Source organism: Archocentrus centrarchus, unplaced genomic scaffold (genome assembly GCF_007364275.1).
Source record: "Archocentrus centrarchus isolate MPI-CPG fArcCen1 unplaced genomic scaffold, fArcCen1 scaffold_24_ctg1, whole genome shotgun sequence".
Lineage (NCBI taxonomy): Eukaryota > Metazoa > Chordata > Actinopteri > Cichliformes > Cichlidae > Archocentrus > Archocentrus centrarchus.
The window spans coordinates 5352153-5377348 of NW_022060254.1; the positions used below are offsets into that span (position 1 = coordinate 5352153).

Genomic DNA, 25196 nt, shown 5'->3' on the forward strand with positions numbered 1-25196 from the left:
ACACACTGCAATAAATATATGTAAGAAATCACAAAAATATCAAAGATAAAATAAAAGCTTCAAATAGTTCTCACTGCAGCTTAAAGCCAAAGAATAAAAATGAGTTTTAATGTGAACTTTAAAAACACGCAGAGTGAAGCTGACCTAACATGAGGCCGCAGCTTATTCCACAGTTTAAGCTCATGTCAGGAATCGTGTGGGTCAATACACCCAACAACTCAACATTTTGACTTGTCTACTTTCAACTTTGGCATAACTGAACTTGGATTACAAAGAAAAAAATTGCGGAGTCATGAATTCGGTAAGCCGGATGTCTATCCCCTTGTTTAGCAGTTCCACAGCAAATGCTGACATCACAGGACAGAAAATATCACAGGGACTAGAGAAAACTGAACAGCCTGAAAAATATGACCCATAAAGAATATAAAGATATCTACGCAGCACCGGAATAGAATGCATTTCAATTTCCTGTAGTGCTACACACTGAAAGTACTCAACAAAATGTATTTAAGGGCTAAAAAAGTGGATCTTGGATGATACGTGTCCATTAAATAATTTGTTAAAGTTGTGGTTTTAATGCTGGTTTTGGTTTTACTTGCTCAGAGTTGTTCCTTTGTTGTCAGCTTCTCTTTAATCTGCACTGACTGCCACTTTATTAGGTCCTCACAGATTTTGGTCCATATTGACAGCATCACACAGTTGCTGCAGATTTGGTGGCTGTGTATCCATGATGAGACTCTCCCGTTCCTCCACATCCCAAAGGTGCTCTGTTGGATTGAGATCTGGTGACTGTGGAGGCCGTTTGACTGCAGTGAACTCAGAGTCAGGTTCAGTAAAGCAGTTTGAGATGATCTGAGCTTTGTGACACGGTGTGTTATCCTGCTGGAAGCAGCATCAGAAGATGGTACGCTGTGATCATAAAGGGACGAACATGGTCAGCAACAACACTCAGGAAAATTGGTCCACTGCCTGCCATTCCCTCCCTGTGTTACTCTCAAAGCTAAAACAAAGGACGTGTCAGACATTTTTTATTTGTGTAACTCGGTGAAAACAAACAGATTTACAGTTGGAACCAGACTTCATTGTGTTTGCAAAGATAAATTCTAGCTGGATAACTGGAGGTCAGTTAGTTTATTAAATAATGATGCAAAGGTATCTCTGCCCTGATCTCTGTAAAGGTCTAATACCACTTCAGACTGGGTCAGAGTAAAGTTCACTTGTTAACATGAAACCTCGTTGTAGCTGCCAGTGTGACACACTGATCCCAGCTCAGCTCTGACAGCCACACTGTTTGCTTTCAGGAGGAGCAGGAAACGGGCGTGCTGATGGATGAGGGCATCGGGTGACTGGAAACACAGTGAGGCCACCTACAGGACAAGTGGGGAACAGCAGGGATCTGAAATCAAAGAGATTTTAGTGAGAAATTTCACAGTGACTGCAGATGGCTGTGAGTGATAAAGAGAAGAAAAATCCTTTCTGTAAAGTTCAGCTTCTTCTGATCAATGTTTTTATCATGTGAACATTTAGAGCTGATTACAGGATCATTGAAGGGCTGCAAACATCTTTAATAGTGTCACGTGTGACGAGTTTGTCATTGATCAAACTGGACAAACACTGTAATGATGTTTAAAGACGGATTATTAAAGAAGCTCAGCAGAGCTCTAATATAACTAACATGTAGTGAACATTACTGTGAAGGAGTTTGTAGCGCCATTGAAGCTGATCTGTTGCCCTCTGCTGGTGAGAAGACAAACTGCAGGAGATGCTCCTGCTGCTGATGCTGATGGAGATGATGGAGATGATGCTGTGTGATGAAGCTGCAATTCAGCACTCACTGAGACAGGTTGAGCTGCTCCTGGATCAGTGACCCACGCTGACATCAGTGATTATATTAATAAAGGGCTCAAAGAGCTGAGCAGAACACTCTCTGTGCATCACAGCTTTCAGCTGTTTTACAGGAAACAAAGAGGCTTCACTTGGAGCATCAATTAATGTCTCCTAACTTCAGCAGCTTTCTCTTCTCACTGATCTTGAAGTGTTGCTGCAGTACCTGCTCATGTTCCTGTCCTCTGTTTAGATGGAGCATGCTCACATGAGGCCTGAGCCCTGAGCAGGCTAAAGGACAAAGAGCTCAGAGGTGGACGAGGGGATGGAGGAGGATGTCTGGGACTTCCTCGTCTTCTAGCCTCCAGCACAGCGCCGGTGTCCCGCTCAGGTGATCCAGCCTACGTACCCAGGTGTGACCCTCAGGTGTAACCGTCTGTCTCCATGAACACAGCCCTGACGTCCAGGCTCCTGCTCCCCGGCGCTCCTCAGACTCTGAGCTAACTCTCCCTGCTACACCCACTGCTGATGACCATGTAACTGTGCAAATGTCATTTTCAGCACAAAAACCAAACAGTTTTCTTGGTTTCCTGATTCTGTTTGAGCTTCATATGAACACCAACCACGGTGAACCAGACCAGTTCTTCCACCCCAGGTGTTACTAACAGGCAGTTTGGTTGGACGCTGCTCAGACAGGTGCAACGTGCACTCCTCCAAAGCTGCAGCTGAATAAATGACTACTTTAGTTTCTCAGAGATGAACTTGGATATTTAGCTTGGTGAAAATGCATGAATGTAAATTTGTGTTGCAGCTGTGAGCTGAAATAAATGCAGTCTGCTGTGTGGGAAATAATCAGCTGCAGTTTGTTCCATCGGCTCATTGCAGGGACACAACAGGTTGTGTCCATGAACACACAAACAGAGACTGCTTTGACGCTTTGACTGTGTGTCAGATACACTCCTCTTCATCGGTGTGACACTCTGACAGACACACAATCCAACATGACCTTTGATGTTTGTGAGTGTCACTCTAAGGTGAGTGTGTCCCTTCATGGCTCTGCCTTTAGCAGCAGTGCATTAATGATGCAGCTGCTTCACTTTAGATCCTGTTGCTGCTTTTTAGAGCCAAACTGCTCGGACACGCTTCAGGAAAAACAGCTCAGAGAGAAGGAATGTCCAAAGACTTTTTGTGCGTCTCAACAACCAAACTTGTGGCTGTGGCTGAAACAAAGTTGTGTTGCTAAAAGGTGAACAAAGACTCGTGTACATTTGCACCTTTGTTGGACAGATGAGCAGTCATACTCCACTAACAGGCCCACTCATGATGGACGACAGCAAAATGTCTCAGTGTGACATTTTGTGACATTTCAAATCACTTTGCTTTACAAATGCAACCACACAACATTTACACACACTCACATCCGCTCAGTCACAATAATCTTGGTGTTAATAATTACACTGCTACTACTACTATTTAAGGAGCACATTCAGATCATAGCAGGAGGATTAGATTTAAAAACTAAACGTCAGCAAATGTAGAAATACAGCACTGTGCAAAAGTCCTGAGGCACCCTTCATTTCTTTATATTCTTCTAAGAAAATGGAAACTAGGAGCAGAGATGGATTCAAATGTGCAAATATCCATGGAAATGAAGTTTGTGTGATTGTAATGAGGCTGTAGACACTGTTGTTCCCTCTCTTTAGTTCGTATTGAAGCCAAAACTCCAAATCTGGATCCATGGCTCCATCAGTCTGTCATGGTCCTGGGCCGGTGGCCCAGTGTTTTGGTTTCTAATTGTGAAGTTCTGTTCTATTTCTAGTTTTGGTTATAGTTTAGTATTTGAATCTTAGTTTCTTTGTTTTCTGTTTTTCATGTTCTGGTTTTCCCTATACTCCCGTGTGTGTGTAAGTCATGACCCTCTTGTATTTAGGTTCCCTTTGGTTTAGTTCTGTGTTTCTTAGTGTCTCTCCTTTGTCCCAGGTCTGGTTTAGTTGGTCATGTTCTCACTCCCTTTGTCAGTCTGTTAAGTCAGCATGTTTTTGGTTAGGTCAGTTCCTGTTTTATTTTGACAGTCTTGTGTTCCTTGTGCTTTGTGTTTAGTTTTGCTTCCCCTTTGTCATTAGTCTCATTTGGTTCACCTGTCATCCCCTGTTGTTTCCACTTGCCCTAATTCCCTTGTGTGTATTTAAGCCCTGAGTCTTCCTTTGTTCATGGTTGCGTCGTCGTCATTGTTTTTCCCAGTGTTCCCTTCCTAGCTGTGTGTTTTGGTTTTTGGTTTCTCCCAGGCTTCTAGTTTGTTCCTGCCCTGGTGGAGATTTAGAGTTTTGTATTTTTGAAATAAAGTCGTTTTTAGTTTACATCTGCGTCAGTCCTGCACTTGGGTCGTCTCCCTCCGCACACAGCCCCTCATCGTGACACAGTCCTGTTCCACTGATCTTCAGCCCAGTTCTTGTTCATTTGGCAGAGCTCAGCTTTTCCTCCCTGTTTCCCTTCTTTAAGAAAGGCTTCCACTCAGACCATTTCTGAGGAGGCTTCAGGAACAGGAGATGATCCAATGAGCTCCTGGCTCATGTTCTCCTGGAATTTCACTTCTTTCTTAAGGACGTGACTTTCAGATCCTCTTCATCTGCTGTCGAGAGTTTTTTAGGCTCCTTTTTCCTTCGTCCTCCACTTGTCCAGTTTCCTCAGTTTTTAAGGACACACTGCACACTGTGCTGAGATATGCTGAGTTTCTGGCTGAGGCCTCTTTGGGAATCACCTTGGAGCAAAAACAGCTTCTTTGCTGTGTTATCTGTTATGTGTGGACACAACACTGGTTCAGCCTTGAGTTAGGAGCCTTATTAATGCTTGAATGATTCATGGGTCAGTGTTAAGAGCCTTAAGGAACAAAGATGATGTGAAAATGGTGAAGGTCTGGACTGAAGACAAGTGAAAAAGCAGCCGATGTGAAAGGAAACATTTTAAAGAGCTTCAGAAAGCCTGGAGAACTATTGCTCAACAGCACTTTAAACAATGACCGACAATCTGTTTGATATGAAAACAACTTTATTATATTGGCAGTGAAAAGCTGAAGGTCTGAAGTGGTTTGCAGTAAATCTAATGGAGCACTAGATGGAGACAAACACACAGATGAACACACAGCAGTCTCTGGTTTGTGACTGCAGATCAAATGTATTCATAAATGTCTTACTGGATTGAATGGACACAAAGGACCTTTGACCCCTGTAGATGGAGGAGTTTTGATTCAGTGTAAAAAACCTTGTTGATGTTGGACTCAGAGCTTTGAGGGAGTATAAATATTTACTTCATTTGATCATATTGACAGTGATGCTCTGAGGAAGACACAATAGGACCAGAACCCTCTTATCTTGCTCTGGAGCACGCTGGGTTTGAAAGAATAGATCAGCACATGGAAAGTCACTGCCTGCTGACCAATCACATCTTTAGAAACAGTGGCACCGTTCCTTGAAGATCCAATGGAGCTTAGAGCACAGACAGTAAGATGGTGTAGTTTTTAGAGACACAGAGATAAATATCAATGGGAACAAAGCATTTTAAAAGTCATACTTTATGCTCTGCATTTTTGAAGCCTCCAGTTTGACTTTGTCTGCTCCCTGAATGCCTCACATACAGCTCCAAGACATTCAGCCAAGGGTCAGAGATCCAAACAGCTTCAAACACAACATTACACTTACTCGGTCTCTTCTCTTTGTTCTTCTTCTTTTGATTTTATTGGAGTAGAAACAGATGAGCTGAGTGTGTTGGTGTTTGAAGTTGACATTTATCCCTGTTACTCTGACAGTCACGTTCATATCAGTGTAATCAGGAGGATCTGGATTCAGTGCACAGAGCTGAGTGTGTCCTTACAGTAGATGCAGTAACTCTCTCTGCAATGAACCCACAAACCAATGGCTGATGTCACAGTGGCTTCATATATGCAGTCTATCACAGCAGAACCTTCACAGAAAGGCAGCAACCAGCAGCACATGAATCCAACTAGACTGAAACACAGCAGCTGATGATTTTCTGAGCTTTCAGCAAACTCTTTCATACATTCTTGTTCTAAGTATTTGACAGAAAGGAAAAGACAGAAAAACAACATGTGGATCCTGGAATAATCACAGCTTCCATCTTTAAAGGACTGAAGAGGAAGAAGTTTACAAGGAATCATTGAGAACAGTTTCAAACATCAACTGATTGAATCCATGAATGTGAAAACGTGTTTGTGAGTGAAAGAGACAGACATGTACAGACTGAACTATCTGTTCAACAGTCAGAGTGTTTCTCTAACAGGAGGACGCTCTTTACACTCAGCTCAGCACAGACACACTGAGGAAGCAGGAGACCAGACTCCAAACCCAGGATAAAGAGGTTCAGTGAATGTGGTGTTGAAGGTGTGGAGGTGGATCAGAGTGTCAGAGGAGACTCTGTATATTCTGTCCTCGCACAAGCGTTCTGGACCATGCTAGACAGATAGCTGACAAAAAAGACTTCAGGCGTTGATAACGTTTTCATCTTTTATGTAAAACTGAAAAAATAGATATAAAAAAGATATGCATCAACATTTTGCCTTTTAAATAAACACACGAATTAAAGAAAGAATGTGTCAACCTTGTCGACCCATTTCTGCTCACACAATCGGCTACAGACGTCTGTTAGCAATCAAAGTATCTCTTATTAGCATTAGCTTGCATGTATAGCTGTTAAGGCAGCTAGAAACACATTTAGCTAATTTATGGCTAACACAGAAACATTATGAACAGCAACATAACAGCTCGGTTATTTCTCATCAAAACAACGTTCAGATACAATAACATTTAGTTAACTTACGGACAAAGATACTCCAAGGCTTAAAAACGCTGAAAACACTGTCTCTCTGCCATGCTGTGAGAGTCCATGCTTGACTGACTGACTTTCTGACACAAAAACGAAACCTAACTCAAATCCGGCCACAAGGGGGCAGTAAATCAACAGAATACAGGCTTTTCTATATAAACATTTCTCAGCATCACAATACACTCCCCGTCTGGTATATTAATAAATATACCACTCTTTTTTTTTTTTTTAAACATTAGTTTCAGCTTCAGACAAAAGTACTATTACATCAGTAACAGGCCTAAGATATGTTTTAATGGTACCTTGTTTTACGATTTTAACCTCAACTTTTCTCACTCTGTTGTCCTCACTGGGAATGGCCTTCACTACAATCCCAATTGGCCACTCATTGCGTTTTACTTGACTGTCTTTCAATAGAATAATATCACCCTGTTTGACGTTTCGCTTCTCTCCCTTCCACTTTTGCCTTGTTTGCAGTGTAGCAAGATACTCTTGCCGCCATCTTTTCCAAAAGTGATCCGCTAGACCTTGCACTTGCCGCCACTGGGCTTTGTAAAGGTCCTTGAGTTCAAAGTCTCCAGGAGGTGTTGGGACAGCACCAGCCTTCTGCGTTAAAAGCATTGCAGGAGAAAGAACCTCAGGCGCTTCCGGATCGTTTGAAACAGGAACTGAAGGCCTGGCGTTCATTATGGCCATGACCTCTGCCATAAGGGTGACCAAAACCTCATGTGTGAGGCGGGTGGTTGAGGTTTGCAGCAACAAGCCATCAAGGATGCGTCGAACGAGCCCAATCATCCTCTCCCACACTCCTCCCATGTGAGATGAATGTGGGGCGTTGAATGTCCAGGTGCAGCTTTGGTCCCTTAGATAGGCTTTGATCTCCGGGCCTTGAGTGTCGATTTGCAACTCTTTACAGGCTCCAATGAAGTTTGTTCCTTGGTCTGACCGTAAGTGTTTGACAGGTCCTCTGATCGACAGGAAACGGCGTAAGGCATTTATAAAACTCGAAGTTGACATTGCCTCTATGACCTCTATATGGACGGCCCTGGTGCTCAGACAGGTAAACATTACAGCCCACCTTTTACAATCAATGTTATTTGCCCTTGTGCGATGGGACTTGACATTCCAGGGCCCAAAAACATCCAGGCCTACATGAGTAAAGGGCGGGTCAACTGCAAGCCTGTCGGAGGGCAAGCTAGCCATTTTCTGCCCTTCTAGGCGACCTCTAAGTCTCCTACATGTGACACATTTGTGGAGTGTGCTGGAAATTAGTCTCTTGCCACCAACAATCCATAGTCCTGCTGAGCGCAGAGCACCTTCAGTGAACTGCCTGCCTTGGTGAGCTACTTGGCTGTGGTAATGTCTAACTAAGAGAACAGCTACATGATGATCACCTGGAATTATCAAGGGGTGTTTCTCCACGTCTGCAAGATCTGCTGCCTGTAAGCGTCCTCCAACCTTTAACAACCCACCATCAATAAAGGGGTCGAGCTTTCCAAGAGGACTGCGTGGGGGGATGTCTTTTCCTCTTTTAAGGCTTTCAATCTCTTCTTTGTAAGTCTCAGTTTGAACACACTGGATGATTGCTGTCTTTGCTTGTGAGATTTCTGTAGCATTTACAAGATTGCAACTGTGCCAACCTTTACAGGTGCTTGAAGCTTTAGAGAATGACTTAGCAATGTGAATGAGTGATTTGATTGCTCTTACCAGAGACTTCCAGCTTGAGAAACGCGCAAACCTGTGAGATCCAAGCTCCTTTTCCTCTGTTTTTGTCGCTAAGCAAATCACTTGAGGACGAATTTCAACATCCATTGAGGGCTGCACAAGGTCAAAAGTCTCTTTGCTCTGTTCTGGATCTCTTGGCTCAGTGTCAGATAGTGTGAGAAACTGAGGCCCAGAGAGCCAGGTGGTCTGTTGCAGTTGAGCTGCCAATACAGCTCTAGTCCCATGATCCGCAGGGTTCTGGTCAGTAGTGACATAATGCCACTGGTTTGGTTTGGTAGACCTGTGAATCTGAGCAACTCTGTTAGCCACATACACGTAGAATCTCCGGGTGACATTGTGTATGTAGCCTAGAACTATTCGGCTGTCTGTATAAAAGTTTACTGCATGAAACTCAATGTCACTTTCATCTATGATCACTTGGGCCAACTCCACTGCTAATACAGCTGCACATAATTCCAAGCGTGGGATAGTGTGCGCGGATGAGGGTGCTAGCTTGGATTTGCCCATGATAAATCCAACATAACATTGGCTACCAGTGTCAATGACCCTGAGGTATGCTGCAGCTGCTATTGCTATTGTTGAAGCATCTGAGAAGATGCATAGTTCCCTTCTCTGAGCATGTGATGATGAAACTGGAACAAATGGTCTGTGGATTTGGAGCTCCTCAAGAGCGGTAAGTGAATCAGTCCACCTTAACCACTCTGCCTCCCGGTCTACCGGTAAAGGTTCATCCCAGTCCTGCTGTCCAACTGTTAACTCTCTGTACAATGCCTTTCCCTGGATCGTAACCGGAGCAGCAAATCCAAGGGGATCATAAAGGCTGTTGACAACAGAGAGTATTCCTCTGCGGGTAAAGGGCTTATTGTCTTTAGCAACGCGAAATGTGAAACAGTCATTTTCCAGGTTCCAGCTAACCCCAAGGCTTCGCTGAAGAGGTAGAGGGTCAACATCCAAATCCAAATCTTTGAGATCTGCTGCTCTTTCTTCTGGGGGAAATGCGTTCATCACATGAGTGACATTCGAGGCTATTTTGTGGAGCCTTATATTTGACTCTGCCATCATGTTTCTTGCTCGTGTTAAGAGTTCAATGGCTTCACCTTCACTGCGCACAGAGGCCAGTCCATCATCCACATAGAAGTTGCGCAAGACAAACTGTTTTGTGTTGGAGCCATACTCTTCTTCTCCAAGTTCAGCTGCCCGTCTTAGACCATAGATTGCAATAGCAGGGGAAGGACTGTTTCCAAAAACCGGCACCTTCATGCGAAACTCCATGAGTTTCTTGCTAAGGTCATTATCTTGGAACCACAGAAACCGGAGATAATTTCTGTGGCTTTCTTTGACTCTGAAGCAGTAAAACATCTGCTCAACATCTACGGTGACTGCAACTTGTTCCTGCCTAAAGCGCAATAGAACCCCGAGCAGTGTGTTGTTTAAGTCAGGCCCACTAAGTAGAACGTCATTTAGGGAAATACCCTTGAATGAGGCACTTGAGTCAAACACAACTCGTATTTTGCCTGGTTTCTGGGGGTGGTACACTCCAAATGTGGGTAGGTACCAGCATTCTTCCCCTGGTTTGAGTGGTGGTGCCTCTTCTGCCTGGTCATTATCAAAGATTTTCTGCATGAATTCAGTGAATTGCTCTTTCATGTCTTTTCTTTTCTCTAGCGTCCGTAACAGAACAGTGAGACGCTTCAAGGCCTGTTCTCTGTTGTTGGGAAGTAGAGGACGTGGTGTACGGAATGGTAGTGGCGCCACCCAGTGATTGTCATTATCCATGTAAACCTCTCTGTCCATAATTTCAAGAAAGATCTTGTCCTCAATAGACAAGGCTTTTTTGTCATCATCAGGGTTTCTTTGGAAAACATTAAGCCCCAGGTTGTCTGTTACCTTGGGTGGAGCTGTTTGTATGATGTCCGATGCATGATCTATAGATTGCTGGATGGGAGCACTAAACTTCTCTTTTACATGGATTGCACTTGGACATGGCTCAAGAAAGGAAGTGCGCCCATTGTTTAGCACATTGTTTTGTAGACATTGACCTTTGTTTGTTTGTGTGCCCCTCCAAGGCACACTTCACCTACAATGACCCACCCCAAATCTAACCGCTGGGCATATGGTGTGTTGTATGGACCATTGTACTGTTCACGTACTTTGTGCACACTCAGCACATCTCTCCCCAATAAGAGAAGGATGGGCGTTTCTGGCTCAATCTGTGGTATTTCACCTGCAACAGGAGCTAGGTGAGGGAAATGTTGCACAATGTCAGGCGTAGGAATTTCTGAGCGATCATCTGGCATAGTGTTGCATTCCAAAAGAGGTGGGAGTGCTACATGAGTCTTTCCATCTAGAGACGACACAACAAAATTGTGAGCTTTCCTTCCTGTTGCCTCCTTTATTCCTGCACAGGTTCTTAGAGTATAAGTGGAGGACACTGCATTAATGCCAAAGAGATCAAAGAAGGCTGACTTGGCAAGAGATCGGTTGCTTTGGTCATCTAAGACAACATACATTTTTTGTGCTTTATCAGGACAGTTAACAGGGTACACGTTCACTAAAGAGATTTTTGAACATGACCTGAGTCCATGAGCTGTGTCACAGATTTCTGTACATTTTGAAGTGACTTCCAGAGATGGGCTATTTTCTTGCTCCCCGCCATGCTCTTGCCTTGTCGCTTCAACGTCTGTAACCCAAGGAGCTGGGCCAGGATGTAAAGCAGTAAGGTGCTTGTCGCTATTGCACTCTTTGCACTTCACGGCAACTTTACAGTCTTTGGCCAAGTGCTTAGTGGATGCGCAACAACGAAAACAGATAGAGTTTTCTCTTAGATAAGCTTTTCTCTCATCTAAGTGTCTGACTCTAAACCCCCGACACTTTGCTAAGGGGTGTGGCTTACTGTGAATAGGGCACCGCTCAGCTGGCTCCTCTAATTTCTTTTCCGACACACTATTGTTGACCGCAGGTGCAATTGCAACTTCAGTTTTTCTCACTGACACTGTTTTGTAATTGTTGTGTCTTAATGGTTTCTCTGGCTTTACATGGGTTGCAGTACTGCATGTAGAGAACGCAAAACTTGGATCATTACGGGTTTTTGCTTGACCATATATGAAGCTTACAAAGTAGCTGAAGGGTGGAAAAGGAACATTATGTTCTTCCTTGTACTTAGAGCCCTGTGTAATCCAGCGCTCTTGTAAGCCATAGGGAAGCTTTTCCACAATCGGGTTAACCCCCCTTGCCGTGTCAAGATAGGCTAAACCTGGTAACTTTCCACCTGATTTAGCTGACTGAACCTCCATTAAAATATCTCCCAGTTCTCTAAGACGCTGGTTGTCTTTGTTAGATATTTTTGGAAAAGTCTCTAGTTTTAGCAGAAGTGCATTCTCTATGATCTCAGGAGAGCCATATGTATCATCTAGCCTTTGCCACACCATAGCGACACCTGATGTTGGATTGTGGACATGCACTGACCTGATACGCATGGCTTGTGGAGATGAGTTTGGACCGAGCCACTTTATCAGCAGGTCAAGTTCTTCACGTGCTGTTAAGTTGAGCTCTCCAGTAATGTCTTGGAAAGATGTTTTCCAGGCCCAGTAATTTTCTGGACGGTCATCAAATTTGAGCAGTCCAGAGCTTACCATCTCCCTTCTAACAAGATATTTGGTGATATGCATTGTTTGTGCTAGTTCACATGGGTAATCTCTCACACTGGATGTGTGAGACATTGGGGCAGGAACCCTAGGTGGGTAGCCTCTGTTTTGTGTCCCAGGCATTCCTTCGTCATCGATGTGGAGCTTAGCTAAATGGGAGTCCTGGTCATGAGTTGGATACCACTGAATCGGATCGGGGCATGCTCGTTGTGCACTCATGGGTATGGCAGGTGACTCCTCTGAGACCGGAGCTTGCTGCTGAGCGTTTGGTGTCACGTAGTGGGCCTGCACATACTCGTTTGTGCATTGAGTGCGATCCTCAGGATATATCTGGGTCATTTCTTCCAGTGGATTAGACTCTATTGCTGCTGCAGCTTCATAAACTGCTGCTTCTGCTGAGGCTGCTTTAGCGCTCCTGTTTACTTTTAGGACATACAGATTTGCTTCCAACTCTGCTTTGCGCTGTTCTGCTTCAGCTAACATTTTTCGATTTTCAGCTTCAATGCAGGCCTTTTCTTTCATCATCTCCGCTTCTTGTGCTGCATACCTGGCTTCTACCAGGGCCGCCTCTGCTTTAGCTTTTGCCTTGGTAGCTGCTGCACTGGCTGAGGACCTACTTGATCTCCCAGATGACTTGGACCCTGCAATTTGTGACACGACCTCAAAATCTCTGGTTTGGTCTGCTTGCCTTTGTTGGTCCATGATGTTCTTGTCTTGGCTGCAGTGTGTGGTCGACAGTGAATCTGGTTCTAGCCCGCCGTGTAACTGTCCTTTTACTATTCTGTCCTCGCACAAGCGTTCTGGACCATGCTAGACAGATAGCTGACAAAAAAGACTTCAGGCGTTGATAACGTTTTCATCTTTTATGTAAAACTGAAAAAATAGATATAAAAAAGATATGCATCAACATTTTGCCTTTTAAATAAACACACGAATTAAAGAAAGAATGTGTCAACCTTGTCGACCCATTTCTGCTCACACAATCGGCTACAGACGTCTGTTAGCAATCAAAGTATCTCTTATTAGCATTAGCTTGCATGTATAGCTGTTAAGGCAGCTAGAAACACATTTAGCTAATTTATGGCTAACACAGAAACATTATGAACAGCAACATAACAGCTCGGTTATTTCTCATCAAAACAATGTTCAGATACAATAACATTTAGTTAACTTACGGACAAAGATACTCCAAGGCTTAAAAACGCTGAAAACACTGTCTCTCTGCCATGCTGTGAGAGTCCATGCTTGACTGACTGACTTTCTGACACAAAAACGAAACCTAACTCAAATCCAGCCACAAGGGGGCAGTAAATCAACAGAATACAGGCTTTTCTATATAAACATTTCTCAGCATCACAATACACTGTAGAAGGACAGAGGGCCAGCAGGACAGTCCACATACACTGCTACTCTGTTAGAGACAGAGGAGGAGGAGGAGGAGGAGGAGGAGATGGATGTTTCTCTCTTATTGTGAAGGACAGAATGAGGACCATCATTTGAGCAGCTCAGTTTCCAGGACTGATCATTAAGAAGAAAGAAGAAGAAGAAAGCTTTATTTGTCACATACATTTACATGCAGTGAAATTCATTCTCTGCATTTAACCCATCACACACATGGAGTATGTAGTACACACAGCACAGCATGGAGCAGGGGGCAGCCAAAGGGCGCCCGGGGAGCAACCTGGGGGGGTGGGCTTGCTCAGGGACCCACAGTAATGCCAGCCCGAGGATTTGAACCAGGGTCCTTTCAGTGATGAACCCTCTTCTTCTCCCCTAGGCCACCACTCCATTCCGTCCAAACCTGCAGTCAAAACTGCCTCCTTTCCTTCTGATTCCTCTATAACTCACTGATATATCAACGTATCCTCTCCACTCGACCTCCCAGTAACAGCGACCAGTCAGACCATTTCTACACAGCAGCTGAGGATGGACATCGAATCTGTCTGGATGATCAGGATATGAGTGATGTCCCTCTTGTGTCACCTTCCTGTTGTTGTCAGACAGTTTGAGCCATTTGTTCACTGTGTTTGTGTCGATTGTGAGTTGACAGGAATCTGATGGAGAGAACAAACACAATCCAGCTGCAGTTATTGATCCATCATCTGTTCATTGATTGACACTTTGATGATGACTCCTGACATCAGAGATGTGAATGAGTGATGTGACAGTTTGAAGATGGTTGAATGTGTGCTGCTTTGTTTTCATCACTCACATTAAAAACACACTTACACTTCCTCAGACCTTCTGTTCTCACCAGCTGGTCTCCAGCGGGCTCCACCCTGAAAAGCATGCACACCACTGTTACCAACTCCTCAGTAAAGAAAGTAGTTACTGGCTGTCCTAAAAGTTGTTACAAGTTGCTATATGACATCATCACCTAATTTGCATAATTGGTCTTTTGCATCTAGTTGTAGGAGTTAGGAATAACATCTCTGGAGAGACAAAAAAGTGAATAAAAAAACACCCTAAATATGTTTAGAACTACAAATAAAATAACTTTATAACTTTAATGATTTCCATAGACCCACACTGCATAAATCAATTTTGTCCCACATTGTTTAATGTGAGAATATCAAATTTAAGGATAACACTTATGTGGGGTGCGACTGCTAGCTACATTCAACCTTCCTCCTTTATCTGGGCCACTGTTGCCAACTTGTCTAAGAAAACTTGCTTTCAGCTCTCAAAAAAGGCCGAAGGTCCGGGGATGGGGTTGGGTCCCCCTTGGTGTCGCAGGAAGGGGTGGAATGAGCGAGGTGGGCGAGCTTGGTGTTTAAGTGAAGTCTGGGGGTTGGAGGGTGGGGTCAAAGTGAGGTCTGTGCGATGCCAAAGCACACGAAGGGCAAATGCCTTCATTCCTGGAGTCCTACAAACCAACAGGTCCAACATGACTGTAGAAATGGCAGAGAGCAGCTTTATTTCAGGAACAATGGCCAGGACCAAGCTGCTGCTGACAGAGGCTTCACACTCTGACTGCTGGCTGCTACCTGCTTCCAACCTCAACTGCTATGCTAACAGGGCTACTCCCTGAGCTCGACTTGGTCAGATAGCAGTAGCAGAGTTAGAGGCTGTCATGATGGCTAAGCCCATTAAGGTTCAAGATCAAAGTTTACTAAATGCTGCTGTCATGAATTTAGTTATTTAGCATTTAGTTATTTAGCTACAGATTTAATGCAGCTGATGTTAGCCAGGAAAACATTACAGGCTCCTTCCATTACCTTCACATGGAGAGGATCAGCAGGAGAAAGAAAAAGTGAAAGTAAACTTTAAACCGGAAGGAAACACACAGAGAGGCGTTTGAGGACATCCTCACAGTCAGGAGCAGCAGAAACAGATCAGTTTGGCCTTAAAGCATCTTTAGAATCAGCTGGAAATGTTGTTGAAGGCTTTCCACAGACTCACATCACTTTGTGTGTCAGTTTGACTTCAAACATGGAGTTTTTCTGGCTTCATTTCAAACACTGAAAACCTCCAACTGTCCTGTTACACTCTAAATCCAAACTACCGACATCGGATATTCACATTCGGCAGATCTGATTCATACATTAATGCTATAGAGGATATTTCATGGATGAGAGCCAGTAAACCAAAGTGAATGATCAAAGCTGTAACGCTGACCTGTAGAGTTTACTGCACATGTGTTTGCAGGAGTTTCTGTACAGACTGCAGCATGTTTGGAGTTTCCTGAGTGTCCCTGAATGTAACAGTGTAACGGCATCAGAATACAGGAAAAATGCTTTGAACACATCCAATGAAATAAATCTGAGACTGGTGATAACGGTGATTAGTAAAGCTGATCCAAATTTCATTCAGTATTGGTTACAAATACTATCTGCATACAATATTTAACACAGTAACATCCAAAATCCACCTGAACTAGTTTGTATCATCCCACAAAAGCAGATCAGAGGAAACAGTTAAAGAAGCTCCACTGAAGTTTATTGTGACTCACACTTAGATCAGCTTGAAGACAGGACTTGTTAAAGAAACACTTTTGGATTGATGGATTTATGAAACATGTTTCTCTCTAACAAACCACACTGTGAGTCAGTCAGGCGTCAGTGTTTGAGATCCTCTGCTTGTGGTGGACAGATCGATCCAAATATCGATAATATGGAGATGTTTGTAAACAGATGCTCTTCACCCCCGCTCCGTGTTGTGACCTGTATGAACTGATATCCTGGCAACCAAGCCTGACTGTACCATCTTATCATGAACATTATCATGAACTGCTGGTCTGGAAGCTGTGTGACCATCACAGTATCCTGCTCGTCTCCGCTGGCAGCCCCTCCCCTACCCACCCTAGTGCTCTCCAGCTTTAAATGTGCTGCTGCTTTGCTGAGGTGTTTTTTTGGAACCTCGTAAGGTGTTCATAATGAACACAGTACAAGATGATTTCTTTGAACCTACCTATCCCAGTGTATCTCTTTCTGTTTTCCTGCTAAAGGTAGCGCCAGTAAAACGGCTGCATGACCTCAGACACCTGTCCCCCCTGTTTGTTTCTGTGTTTGTATTTCTCTTGGATGGGTGTTCTGGAACGCAAATTTCATTACATGTTTACATATAATGACAATAAAGTCTTCTTGAATCTTGAGTATCGATACCAACGTTGGTATTGATAGTGATCAATACCAGTGTAATGAGATCGATAGCTTTAGTTTCTCTCTTGCACTGCTGCGGTTTCATTGGTTTCATCAAGGATCTGAGCCGACTGTCTGTATAAGTTCCGCTCCAGTCACAGCTCTGAGCAGCAGGCAGCTTTGCTCCACGCCTCCCCACAGTGTTCTGATGTTATACCGTCACGTGACTGACCTGTGCCAGACAAGAGAGCAAGCAGGCCCGGTCGGCAGCAGATTACATGCACAAGCAGCGCTGAGAGGGAGCAGAGAAATGGCAGAGAGGAAGAGGAGCGCTGTGTGGCTATATTTTCAGGCTGAAAATGATTTAATAATGTTTAATACGAGGAGCCTGGCAGAAATGATTGTGAAGGACCTGCAGCCTCTTTCCATGGTGGAGAATGATGGCTTCAGGAACTTTGTGAGGACAATTGACCCACGGTATAAAAAAATTCCAAGTAGAAAATCTTTAATGGAGAGAAAACTACCAGCTCTTTATGAAGACTGCTGCTCTAAGGTCAGAAAGGCAATGAGTGGTGTGGACAATGTTGTGCTTACAAATGACATGTGGACATCAAGAGCCACAGAGGCCTATTTAACAGTATCATGCCACATCATACATGAAAACTGGCAAATGCTGGCATATGTGCTAGAAACGTGCTCTGTTCCTGGAAAACACTCTGCAGACAATATTTGTTCACAATGAACCAGAATCGTGGAAGAGTGGAGCTTAACAGACAAAATTCTGGCTGTTGTAACTGATAATGGCGCCAACATGGTTGCTGCTGTGCACAAAGCGGGTTGTGCACACTACCCATGTTTTGTTCACACTTTAAATTTGGTGGTGAAAGACTCTTTAAAGGCTTACCTTGACTTACTTGAAATTCAGCATAAAAGCAGCACTATTGTTGCTTTCTTTCACTATAGCACTAAAGCTGCAGACAAGCTCAATGAAATTCAGAAGCAGCAGAAGTTCCCTGAACACAAAATAATTTAAGCAGTTGAGACGAGGTGGAAGTCTGTATTCTACATGTGGGAGAGACTGTCTGAGCAAAAGGAGACAGTTACCACAGTCCTCTGTCTCCTTGGAAAGAGCTCACTTTGCTTAAGTGAGGAAGAATGGTTTGTCATCAATCTCTCAATCAATGCACTGAGAACATTTGAGGAAGTAACCAGGAAGATATCAGCTGAAAAACATGCTTCAGTTTCAAAAGTGTCACTGCTTCTCAGAACCACTGTAACTCCTGAGCATCAAGGCAGCAAGCTAGCTGCTGAGCTGTCAGCACAATGTCACCATTGTTTCAGAGCTATTGAAATGTTTTACGGTCTTGCTGTCAGCACCTACCTGGACATTAGATTTAAAAACTTTGGATTCTGTGACTCTGCAAATGTTGAGCCTGTAAAAGCTCGACTTGTCACTGAAATGCAGACTGTGAATCAGACCTCAGCACCATCATCATGTGCATCAAGCTCTGCCATCAGCTCTGCCCCGTCTCCTGCAACTACTTCAAGCTTGTCCGCAGGGTCTTCTGCATCCCCACCTGCTGCAAAAGGTGGGATATGGACAGAATTTGATTCTCAAGTCCTTGCATCTCAGCAGCATCGGACAGCTGGCACTGATGCCTTAATTGAAATGTGCAGGTACTCAAAAGAGAGCCCAATTCCTCGGGACCAGGATCCACTGCTTTGGTGGAAAAATAATGCAGGCAGGGGCACGGAAAGGCTTCTGGGAATATCTTTTTGAACTCAAGCCTTTCGAGGTTGTTTAGTTATTTGCACTTTATTTATTGCATTTTAACAAATTATTTTTGATCTGTAATTATTTAGTCAAAGCCAGAAAAGAACTTCACTTAAAAGGAGCAATTTTGTTTTATTCCTGTATATTCTAAACATATTTTACTTGAAGAAAAAATGAATTTGCTTTAATGGTTTTTTTAACATTTGTTGCAGTATAATAACTTTGTACAGTTTGTTTATTTAAGAGAAGAAGAAGAAAAGCAGTGCAATAATAATACATTTTATTTTATTTTTTTATATCATAGCTCCTCAGCACACTGTTTAAGCTTTTTTTGAGTGATCATTTTGTGTACTTTAAGGAAAATTCCAGACATCACAATATATGAGGAAAATGTTTTTGTTCTATTGTTGCAGAAAAAAACTTTTATTATAATAAAGTATTTTTTAATTTACCTCGAAACTTTGCCTAATTCTATCATGGGTTTTAACTAATTAATGATCAAAAGGAAAAATCACAAACCACTTAAAGGTCATCAAAAGTCACCTTAATTATTTAAAAGTATTGGTATCTGTATCAGTATCGGTGATACTGGCCCTGTAGTTACTTGGTATCGATCGATACGATATTTTGCAGTATCGCACACCACTATCCTCTGCAGCTCTCAGACAGCACAGTAAAGATCTAATCAGATCACACATTTAACAAGCTGTTCACAGACTTCTCTGAAGCTGAAGTTCATTTCCAAAGGATTTCACACACTGTGGATCACACACCTGATGACAAATACTGTGGTGAGACCATCATTAAATATCAACATGAAAATACATGAACTGTTCTGCTCTTGAGTTCAGGTGAGTTTAGCTACAATATTGTAGATGCAGAACTTGCCATGGTGGCAAACACAGATTATGTGTGTGATGCATTCTCTGTGTTTTGCTTTTTATGCTATTGAAATTTTAAAAAATCAATGTTAACCTCATAATCTAGTCATGTATGTATCACATTGATCACGGAAAAAACACACTGCATAAAATAATCCTGATCACAGTCATGTATACTTTAACTACAGTCCTCAACTACCATGGTCTGAGTTACTTTAGTTTCTGATTTTAAAATCCATAGTAAAACTTTCTGAATACTCTGTATACTTCTGTTTTTTATTCAACCATAATAAACCATCACCACTGTGAAAAGCATTGTTGCATTAGGTTTCTCATGCTTTTCCAACAACATTATAAGAACATAAAGTAAAACATCACAGGTTTAGAATAGTATTACCCAACTAGTTGTACGTCCCTAATAAACAGCTAAAAACCCAAAGTCTCTGTCATGTGAGGGGTAAAAATGTTATTATTCATGAAGGAAACAATAACCTCATACGCCACTATTTTATAATGCACCGTTGTTTTGATCAGTGTAAGCTCAACAAGAACCCTGCCAGGTTTCTTGCTGTTAGGTTTGAAAATGGCACGCTCGATTCTGGTGAAGGAGTCGCTCTCATGACTTCGCTAGTGACGGCACTCCCTGGCCAGTCAGTGGCATGCTGTCCTCCCTGTCACATTTTTGGATCACCTTGGATCGCTTAGAACCTCAGGTGAGTGAGTACGAAAAAAGGACCTGCAAAGGGTACCTGATTCTAATGAAAATGCTGTCAAATTGCGGCGAGTTGAGTCGACCAGCGCCGAGTTATTCCGTATGGAAAAGTGGCTTTAAGCCGGTTTCGGGGGGTGGGAGGGATCAGAGTTTGCCGCTTTAGTCAGCACTAACCATTAGGGATACATCTTACATCACTTGTCTTTAGGCGCCGCCCAGGATGTTCATGTTACCAGCACTTAAAACCCTTTGAGTTCAGCCAAAAACAGGGAGCATCAAAACCAAAGGTTTGAAAATTGTAACCAAAGATTTCTGACATACGCAAATAAAAGTTTATGGTTTGCAAATAACTTTTTCTCTTCATGAGAAACAAATGAGTCATTTGAATAAAAAAGTTTTATAGAAAAACCTGTTTTTTTTCCAAAATAAAATATTCCATTACATAAAAAATATTTCATTACAATTCCAAAAGTTTTGACCACAACTTATTTTTTTTGATTAAGATTAGTTTTTGTTTGATTGAATAATTTTGAGACAAATTTATCTCCATACAATCTCTTGGTCCAAAGATGGAGCCGTGCTGTCATGTTGTTGATGCCAGATTGTGACCATCTGAATGTTGCAGCACAAACTGAGACTCATCAGACCAGGTGACGTGTTTCCAGGTGTTCTTTATCTTCTGTTGTCCACGTCTGCTGAGCCTGTGTGAACTGTAGCCTCAGTTTCCTGTTCTTAGCTGACAGCAGGGGCACCCGCTGTGGTCTTCTGCTGCTCTAACCCACTTCAAAGCAGCCTGACCTTCACCTCTGACCTCTGTGTTAGAATGCATCTGTACCTAATAAAGTGGTACACCTGTAAGTCACATTCAATGTGACCAACATTGAATGTGACTTTATGGGCTTCCTGCTCCTTTTTCTCTCCAATGACAGCCTCAGTGATGAAGGCAGATGTTCCTGCTGCTGCTCTGCTTTTATATGAGCTGCATGAAACAACACTGCAACAACACGCTGGACAAACATCTAAGAGTCCATCTTCAGGACTTTGGAGTTTCCACCCAGCAGACTCGTGTCATCCTCCATCACATTATTAATCAGTGTCAGAGCAGTCTGAGGCTCCTAACTCCTTATCAACTCTCCTTCACTCCTTTCCTTCACCTCATGACGTTTTCCATCCACATGAAGGTAAAGTGATCAGGAAAAGGAGGAAGGACGGATTTGGACTCACTTCTTTGGGAGCTCAGACTCGACTCTGGAGCGCCCCCTGCTGCGCTACCGACTCAATCGCAGCCACTTCCTGTTCAGTGGGATTAACCGGAAGTGGGATGTCTCTGCCGTGAAGCGCGCATGTGTGTGCTCGCTGATGTCTGTGTGTTTGGAAAGAGTTGCAGCTTCATCCCGCAGCTTGTCATCTAAAGGTAAGCAGGAGCTAACTTTAATGTGAGTTCAGTTAATCTGGAGCTGAGCTCCTGAATGAGCTCTTCTGCTGCTCTCCTCGGTGTCTGTTCACTTTATTGTGAACACGCTGAGAGGAGAGTGAGAGAGTGTTTGGAGACAAACACCAGCTAATCATTAGCTCAGCATGCTGGGAGAAGGTGGAGCAGAAACTCTGTTTTTCTGCCTGCTCCAAACCTCTACAGCCTCATTTCTATTTGAAGGGAGAACAGGAAATGGATGAGAGCGATCTGCTGCAGTATCAGGGTCACAATAAACTTTATTGTCCAGCTGCTGTGGATGAACACGTGAGAGGAAGTGAACTCCTTAAAATGATGTTCATAAAGCAGCTGGGCGGTGAGGAGAGAAAAGAGGAGCATAGAGATCCCAGCAGCAACACACAGGACAAAACACAAAGTGCAGGAGACAAAAAGCTAAAGACACGCAGCAGCGACCGCGCTCACTGCAGCTACACACAAATGAGCCCTCATTTTTTAAGACACAGTCAAGCTAGCAGCACGTAGAATTGCGTTGCGCATTTGTACCACATATTACGGTACGGCTGCCGGTCGAACTAAAAAACACGTCGGAAGTCTATGGAGCTAAATTGGGGCCATAAAGTTTGTTCGAAAAAAAAAAATTGAAACTGAAAAATTATTTTGAACCCGAAAAACATTTTAAACAGGAAAAAAAAAGTTTTGCACCCCAAAAAAAAAAAAGTTTGAACATGAAAAAAAAGTTTTGCAACTGGAAAAAAAGATGTGAAACTAAAAAATATATTTCAAAACTACTTTTCAGATTCAGGTTTTTTTTTCACTTTCAGATTTTTTTTCGCAGTTTCAATTTTTTTTTTCGAGTTCAAACTTTTGGCCCTGTTTTGGCGTGGGGGGGCGGAGCCTCAAATGACGGGGGTGTGGAATCATGACTGACAGCTCAACACAGTGGCTGAACAACATAGTCCCAGCTGTTGCATTCAGGGACCGTGGGAACTGGAATTGTCTTTAATGCAGCATTGATATTCTATACGTATGTGACTGGTTTTGAAAGATAACATGCTTTACCGATACAAGCAGCTTATGTGAATACACGACTCGAATCTCTGAGGAAAAAATATGATCTTGACAGATTTGCACAGCATTTTAAGCCCGTGTTGGAGATTTCCCATGCCCTCAAAGTAAAGCAGAAGACTCATCATCATAGACATATGTTCGTCCTCATCTGCGGGCGCTAGCAGTGATCAGGTAATAAAAAGAGATGGAGAGAAAACAGACACATTCACTGTTGATACCTGAGCAGTTTACAGAAACAGCGTGACATGGACTGTGTCACTGCTATACGTTGGCTAGTCCGCTATATTGGAAGTGGCAAGTCAGCCTTAAATCAATGAAACCACATGCAAAGGGAGTGGATTTTCTGAATAAAAACGACTGACGTTTAAATTTAACTTCATACTTTGGATGGTCCGACGCCCATTGAAATATTTACCGTTCTTCAGGGAGGGTCCCTGGGGCAGTGCGAGTGAGAGGGCCGCTTCCCCGGGTCCCATTTCCCGTTCAAAATGTTCTCATTGGGGAGCTCGGAGCTCCAGGGCGGGGTGCTGAATTTTTTTGCCCGGCCACGGCTCACCATCTTCGGATACAGTATGTGTGCCCCTTCCAAAGGCAAAGAGGAGATGAGGGACCTGGGGAAGGGGCCCGTTCACTTGCACGGCCCCGCCTCCCTGACCTCCGCCGGAGGGAGAGGCACCTCCTCCACACATTGTATGCGAGGGAAGTGAGCCGTGGCCGGGCGAAATCATTCAGCATCCTGCCTGGAGCTCCGAGCTCCCCCAGAGCCAGAATGAGAGCATTTTGAACGGGAAATGGGACCCGGGGAAGCGGCCCTCTCACTCTCCATCTCTTTTTATTACCTGATCACTGCTATCATCATCTGAGCCCCCCCCCCACGCCAAAACAGGGCCAAAAGTTTGAACTCGAAAAAAAAAAAATTGAAACTGCGAAAAAAAATCTGAAAGTGAAAAAAAAAAAAACTTGAATCAGAAATGTAGTTTTGAAATATATTTTTTTGTTTCAAATCTTTTTTTTTTCAGTTGCAAAACTTTTTTTTTTTTTCCTGTTTAAATTTTTTTTTTCGGGTTCAAAATAATTTTTCAGTTTCAATTAAGATGTCTCACTTAATGTCTTTTAAGATGTCACATCCTTTTCAAAGCCCTGCTGGCTTTCGCCGCTGATTGGAAGTTAAACACAGACACAACTCCCTCAGATGATCTCTAATGGCTGGTGTTTGGTTTATTTCAGCATTTCATTTGTTCCTGAGCAAATCGGTTTGCCTGAAAATTAAAGTTCAACTTCATAACTTTGTCATTTCTTGGATGGATGTTCTGTTAACTATAATTTCCCTGTGGGATCAATAAAGTATCATTCATTCCTTTTGACGCAGCATTTTATTTGTTTTTTTTTTTTTTTTTTTCCTTTTTATTTACTTCTGAATAAGATACAAACATTGGTGACAGTACAGCAACCACACAAGCTGATATCCATGTTGATGCAGTATTTTTTTAATGATTCAGTTCAAACATTGTAACAATAAAATAGGTTATAAAGGTTACAGATCTATATGTTTTATACTTATTTATAGTCTAAATGTGTTACATTTCTAGGAAGGTGCAGGTCAGCTCATGGCGTAGCGTGTAATGTAAATGTAATAGAAGGCGAACAAAACCGAGTCGAACTGAATCGAGCCGAGTAGATAGTTGTGGAAAAGAGGCACACGAGGGATCAAGTGTTTACTTGTGTCAGAGTGACATATAATTCATCATCAGATGGTCAGTGTGAGTCTGTGTGAGACTTTAGATCAGGATGTACCAACTACACATGCACCCCAGGTGGTGAACCTGATGAAGCAGAACAGGAGGAGCTAGTATCCTGTGGTGTCTCCAGTTGTCTTTGTTCCCAGCAGAGTAGAATCCAAAGCTCACTCTCAGCTCTCCTTCCAGGAACAATGATGCTGATTTTCTGCTGTTATTCCCTTTGTGGTGAATCAAGAACTTTCCTTCTTGATGGTTTCCATCTTGCTTTGACTGCAGCTGTAACAACACTGATTCCAGCAGGATGTGTAAAAAGCATTTTGACAGACACACAAAGCTGGACAGCTTTTGTTCTGAGGGTTTGGAGAGAGTCTGTCTCTGTGTGTGTCTGCATTCACTTTGTTCCTCTGATAGAAAATCACTGTGCAGATGTTGATTCCTGCACTGACTGATGTTCTTCAGCCTGTAGAAACCATCCTGTAGCTGCTGGAACAAATGAATCTTCTAAATGTTGCTGTGCTCAGGTTTTTGTTTGCTCTGCTTCTTTTTGTCAGGGATCAAATACAAACAGTCGTCTCAGAGATGTCAGCACATGAACAGGGACTCCAACCACAAACCTGTTTGTTACTGTTGTTCAGACCTTCTGTCTTTGTTTCAAACAAGTTTCCCACCTACTGTTTCTAGATGCCCACCCTAACAGAGCCGGCTAGAACCGGCCGTATCCCACAAAAGTGTATCAATCCAAATCCAGCCTTAAAGGGCTCATTCCCCCAAACAGTGCAGTGTGGTAGCTTCTAATAAGATCTGTTCTCCTGCAGCTGATCATCAGGAGGAGGAGAGTCTGACGGAGCAGCAGAGGAACATTTTCAGCCTCTACAGAGGAAACAATGAGTTCAACACAACAGGTGAGAAAAATCTCAGTGTTACACTATTATTGAAACTGTGTGACTTCATCAGCTGCTGTTGGTTTGTTTTATTATGGTC

At 43.1% G+C, this 25196-nt stretch overlaps 1 protein-coding gene and 2 long non-coding RNA genes across 3 annotated transcripts in view; all 3 read right to left on the bottom strand.

The window, feature by feature from the left end:
- The window catches only part of LOC115775636 (NLR family CARD domain-containing protein 3-like), an 866494-nt gene that overhangs the window by 534637 nt on the left and 306661 nt on the right, over nt 1–25196 (bottom strand). Inside the window, exon 7 of the mRNA XM_030723106.1 lies at nt 5246–5265. Within this exon, the coding sequence (XP_030578966.1) occupies nt 5246–5265 (20 nt within the window). The remainder of the gene's footprint in view (nt 1–5245; nt 5266–25196) is intronic.
- LOC115775798 (uncharacterized) lies at nt 6280–6687 on the bottom strand. Its single transcript, XR_004019391.1, has 3 exons — nt 6655–6687; nt 6436–6476; nt 6280–6352 (listed from the first exon to the last, which is right to left on the bottom strand). It is a non-coding gene; the product is annotated as an uncharacterized LOC115775798 (long non-coding RNA).
- On the bottom strand, nt 12744–13237 carry LOC115775797 (uncharacterized). The gene is made up of 3 exons (XR_004019390.1): nt 13205–13237; nt 12986–13026; nt 12744–12902 (listed from the first exon to the last, which is right to left on the bottom strand). It is a non-coding gene; the product is annotated as an uncharacterized LOC115775797 (long non-coding RNA).